At 39.1% G+C, this 5,564-nt stretch overlaps 1 protein-coding gene across 1 annotated transcript; it reads left to right on the plus strand.

Moving 5' to 3' along the window:
- Nucleotides 1–2,613: 2,613 nt before the first annotated feature.
- On the plus strand, nt 2,614–3,547 carry LOC147892908 (flavanone 3-dioxygenase 2-like). The gene is made up of 3 exons (XM_087386817.1): nt 2,614–2,837; nt 3,056–3,106; nt 3,256–3,547. The coding sequence occupies exons 1-3, from the start codon at nt 2,614–2,616 to the stop codon at nt 3,545–3,547; spliced, it is 567 nt and encodes a 188-aa protein (XP_087242943.1).
- Nucleotides 3,548–5,564: the final 2,017 nt, after the last annotated feature.

Here is a 5,564-nt window from a genome sequence, read left to right on the forward strand (position 1 = left end):
ATCCGCTCGTTAGAGCAATTTTGTATCGCCCTTTCATAGGGTAATTTTGTTTCAAACACAGTTGTATATGTATATGCATTTCTTCCTCATCGTTCACAAGAACAATTTTGTATCACTCTGCAAGCAAGGGAAATTTTGTTATAAAAAACTTTCTTTTGTAATTACAAAAAAAAAAAAAGGATTAGTGGGGCTAAACAGGGCCAAAAGGAAGCCCTGTTTAGCCCCACTAACCCTTTTTTTTAACTTCTGTTAATCGTCGCTATATAGCGACGTTTACCAGTGTCGCTATATAGCGACGATTAACAGAGTCGCTATATAGCGACGTTTTTATCGTCGCTATATAGCGACGTTTGCATCGTCGCTATATAGCGACGATTAACAGCGTCGCTATATAGCGACGGTTTATAGCGACGCTCCTTTTCCGACGATTTTAACGACTTTTATAGCGACCTTTGCGCTCGTGAAAAAAAAAAATTTTAATGTAAAAAGCGTCGGTATTTCCGTCGAAAAATGGCCTATGCCTTGTAGTGAACCTCACAAACTAGGAAAAAGGAGGAAATTTCCTAGATATAACTAGGCATTTTGGTATGTATATCTAAGAAAACTCCTTCTTTAGATAAAATGCATACTTTTATCTAGGAAAAGAGGTTGTCATCTAGGAAATTAGATGAGTGTATTACATTTGTATATAGGAACTCCATACCTCTATCTAGGAAAAGAGGTCGTCATCTAGGAAATTAGATGAGTGTGTTACATTTCTATATAGGAAATCGATATTTCTATATAGGAAATCATACCTCTATCTAGGAAAAAGAGGTTTTCACCTAGGAAATAAGACGTGCGTGTTGCATTCCTATATAGGAAACCTCATTCTCTAGTTAAGATATTCACCTCTATCTAAGAAAAGGGGTGGTCACCTAGGAAATTAGAAGAGTGTGTTACATAATTCCTATATATCTATAAGGAAAAGTTCTTTTATGTAAGAGATTAATTACACAACATGGCTCATAAAAAAGGCAAATGTGAATTGGATTCTATATATATTAGTCTTTCCAAGAATGTATCTTCTACTATGCATGGTATAATAAGTCATTAGAGGAAATGATAAAAATACAGTCTGCAATGTAATTTGATATTTAAAAGAAAATGTCAATTAACAATACAATGCAATTAATATTCAAACCCTAAATTCTAAATCCTAAACCCTAAACCCTAAACCTTGAACCCTAAACCCTAAACCTCAAACCCTAAACCCTAAACCATAAACCCTAAAACCATAATTCCTAAATCCTAAACCCTAAACCCCAAACCTTAAACCCTAAACCCATGATTCCTAAACCCTAACCCTAAACCCATAATTCCTAAACCCCAAACCCTAAACCCTAAACCCCAAACCTTAAACCCTAAATCATAATTCCAAAAACCTAAACCCCAGCAAAAAACCCTAAACCCTAAACCCTAAATGCTAAACCCTACACCCTAAACCCCAAACCCTAAACCCTAAACCCTAAACCCTAAATCATAAATCTTAAAAACTAAACCCTAAACCCTCATGTAGTTACATCCTTTGCAAGTAAACCCTAAACCCTAAATCCTAAATGCTTAACCCTAAACCCTCAACCCTAAACAATTTCTCTCAACCTTGGCTTTTTGAGCAATAACTTCAAAAAGCTTGCTTTGCTTTTTGCTTTTTAAAAGATAACTCAAAAACCTCTCCTAACCTATTACATACGTAACAACTCCAATACTTTGTGCTTTTGTATGTATGTATCTATATATGTATCCCAAACATATTATCATGCTACAATTAATTTTCATGTAAGATGAGATGATAACAATGCTCATTTGGGAAGGAAATACCACCATCATGGGTCCCTCTGGCTCCATTTTTTAGGTAAGCCCTTAGAATCTCTTTTTTGTAAGGGAGAGGAGACAACTCGGTCATTCAATAAATTTTCCAAATGAGAGAGAGAGAGAGAGAGAGAGAGAGAGAGAGAGAGAGAGAGGAGAGACTAATAATACACTAAAAATATAGTCCTAATAAATACAGACATAAGTATTGACATAGCACTAACATATCACTAAAAAAGTAGTAACATAGTACTAACATAGTAGACTACCATGTACTAACATTGAAGTGGTGATAGATAGATGATCCCACCCATCCTTGTGCCAGTAACTCATGTACCAATAGGCCCGTGTACATCTCCAATCATTAAAAAGAGAATGGACATTAGGTAGTATAGATGAAGTTGGAATAATATGCATATTGTATGCATGCTCCAATCACGAATTTGTAGTGGTCAAGATCCATTAAGCAACATCAATATTACACCAACGCACCATACCGACACTTAGCATTAGACCACTCCTATCTTAAAATATCCCAAACATTACATTTGAGAGAGAAATTCTAAACACTAAGGGATTTAAATCGTTTGATTTAAATGATCGTTTCTTTAAATGGTATTCTAGAGATCGTAGCGCAAATCGGCCGCGCCTGTGACGAGTGGGGTTTCTTCCAGGTGTGTGCACTTACTTGAATCGTGGAGACGAATTGGTATACATGTAGCTTTTTTCTCGCAATGCAAAAAAAAAAAAAGAAGGTAACTTATGGCCTCCCCCACTGCTATGCTATCGCAGATAATTAGCCATGGGGTGAACATGGATAAGATCCGGAGGGCTGTTGGACGGTTCTACGATCTACCCGTAGAGGAGAAGAAGAAACTCCCGTCTCACGATGCCGACGCTGGTGTTACCTTTACCACGGGTTTCAATGTTGCGCCAGGCCAGCCATCTCACTGGAAGGACGGGTCATCATCCGCCGTCGTCCGGGGGTATGCAATGGTTTCGAAGAAGCGCCACTAGTTTTAAGGTACCTTTTACGTTAGATTACCAGAAGCCAGACGGATTGCAGTACATCTTACGACAGATCTACAAGATATCATAAACTGGGAAAGAAATTACGTAGTTGTCGATTTTACACAAATTAGTTAGTTCTCACATAATTCTTGATTGTCAACAAACTTCTTGCTACTTGATCGCCTGGTTTCAGAGAGGATCTTCAGGAGTACAGAACGAAAATGGAGAAGCTGGGTGCTGCACTGTACGAGGCCATTTTCTAGAGCCTAGGTTTGACTAGCGAGTATATGAAAACTGCGCTGCCAGGACTTGAGCGTCTTGTAATGTCCATCAATTTCTACCCGCCCTGTCCAGACCCAAGCACATAGAAGCAAGAACGTTTTTTTAATGTAGGAGAGTTCTTGGAAGTTGGATAATTCTAAGCTATCGTGTGCAGGTTTTGACTAACGGGAAGTACAAGAGCGTGGAGCACAGAGCCGTGGTCAACCGCACCAGAGCCAGAATGACCTTAGCTGCAAGCCTCGGCCCAAAGGAGGATCCTAAGATCAGCCCCCGTCCTGCCTTGCTGAGTGACAAGAATCTTTTCAAAGACTACCTCTTTGGAGAGTATCTCAGGAACTACTATACCAACCGTGTGATCTACAAATCTAGTTTGAATTTTGCAGGCGCCAATTATAACGAGTGACGAATGCACCTCTTGCCTAAATGATGTATTTCCTTTAAATAACAAGGTCATCTTGTAATTGCGGTCAAGGCAAAGTTCTAGCTTCCATGCAAATGTTGAATTTTGTCCTTGCTGCATAAGCCTAAACAAATAATGTGACTTTGAGTTTTACACATGGATAATGCTCTTGCATCAATTCAGAATGTTGGGTAAGCCATGGACCCATGGGAAGGCCGCGTGAAGCAAAAGATTGTTTTCTTCCTCAATAACTTTCAATGTGCTTAAGAAGAATATGTAGTTTAGAGATATTGTTCTCTCCTCTAGTAACATTATTGCAATGTCTTTCATGATTTTCTTTGGAAATTTGGTGTCAAAGTTGTCATGAAGTGGTTCTAGAATTGTGGTTTTTGCCATTGGATGTGGAAAACCAAATCTGCACCTCACAACAACACAAAGCAACTATAGACACGCTTGGTAGATGCGCGAAATAGCGGGCACGTCTATAGGCGTTGCTCTAGTAGAGAAATTATGGGCGCGTCTATAGGCACGGCTAAATGCTCGTCTATTTGCGCGTAAATCACCGCGTCTATTTGCGCATTCGACCTGAGAAAATACGGGCCTGTCTAACATCCCGTTTATTAGTGCATCTATTTGCGCGTGTATTTGCGTGTTTATTTGCGCGTTTACATTGAGAATCAGACGTGCATTTAGACGCGTAAATAGATGCGCTCTAGAGAATAAAGAAAGTGAGATTTTGGTGTACATCATTGCTTTCCAAACATTGCCCATGATTACCAAAGCACATAATTTTTTGCAAGCCCACATATACAAGAATTAAGTGAAGTGAGGAGAATGAGACAATATGTAAAATAGTTTTGCCAATATCAATTGTGGGGCTACGGTTCAATATCATCCTCAATGAGATCAACCCTTGCCAAACTATCTACTTCAAAATCCAAACAAGCGTTTAGATCTACAAATACATTCAACCCACTACTACTTGTGCCACTCATGTGCTCATCGAAATCAACATCTCCAATGGTAGGCTCGTCCTCACGGGTAATGCCGGCCTCAATATGTATATCTCCTATCTCATGATCATCCTCCTCTCTTGTATCACGGTCATCATCACGTCCATGGCCATGATCATCCTCCATACGCTCCATATTAGTAAATGTACTATACATCACTTTGGAACGTGGCATAATAGGTATGACATGCCACCATCTATTATTATCCACCATTGGTTGATAGACAACCTAATTCAAACACAAATACAATCATGTTACTTTTCTTGCATCAAATATTTAAAAGCGAGTATTTTTATGTGTGTGCACAGTACCTGTTCACATTGTTGCGGTAGTACTAGTGTGTCCTTCCTACTTTGCCAAAACTTTGTGGAGTCAATAGTTACAAAGCCGCTTGCATGGCGTTTGATTGTTGCATTAGGACCTCTTTCCACCACGTCCTTAAACCACTTTACATCCAAAACATACACAAAGAACCGTCGAAAGTCAAGCATAATGATATCTTGAATTATGCCACAATAATCATCCATGGCTCCATTGGCTCCCTCAAAGCTAGCAATGACACCGCAATCTTGTGTGTTTCTCTTATCATCAATCCGTTGTGTTCGAAAATGCTTGCCCTCACACCATATAGCATTGAACATAGTGCACTACACCAAGAAAAAATCAATTAAATAAGCAATCTAAATTATAAAAACCTCCTAACTTATGCATAACATTCTATATACCGACCTTGCTCATGCATCCCCTAGCATACTCCCATTCTTCCATTGTGATATGCATCCCCTCATCTTTCTCTGCTTTCTCCATTTCATCAAGTAGCCAATCCACATGAATATCCTTTGAAAGTGCTCTTAGACGCTAAGGGTATAGCACACGAGATCCATGGTGTACGAAAGAGGGCCCTTTCTTCTTGTCTTCTTGCCTTTGCATCCTCGTATCTTGTCACCCATCTTTTCACCACATCACTATTAAGCACGCAAAAAAGGTTGATACTATTACGCAACTCC

This window comes from Dipteris shenzhenensis, chromosome 16, assembly GCF_047967505.1.
Source record: "Dipteris shenzhenensis isolate YYH24624 ecotype China chromosome 16, Dip_SZ_1.0, whole genome shotgun sequence".
NCBI classification, from domain to species: Eukaryota; Viridiplantae; Streptophyta; class Polypodiopsida; order Gleicheniales; family Dipteridaceae; genus Dipteris; species Dipteris shenzhenensis.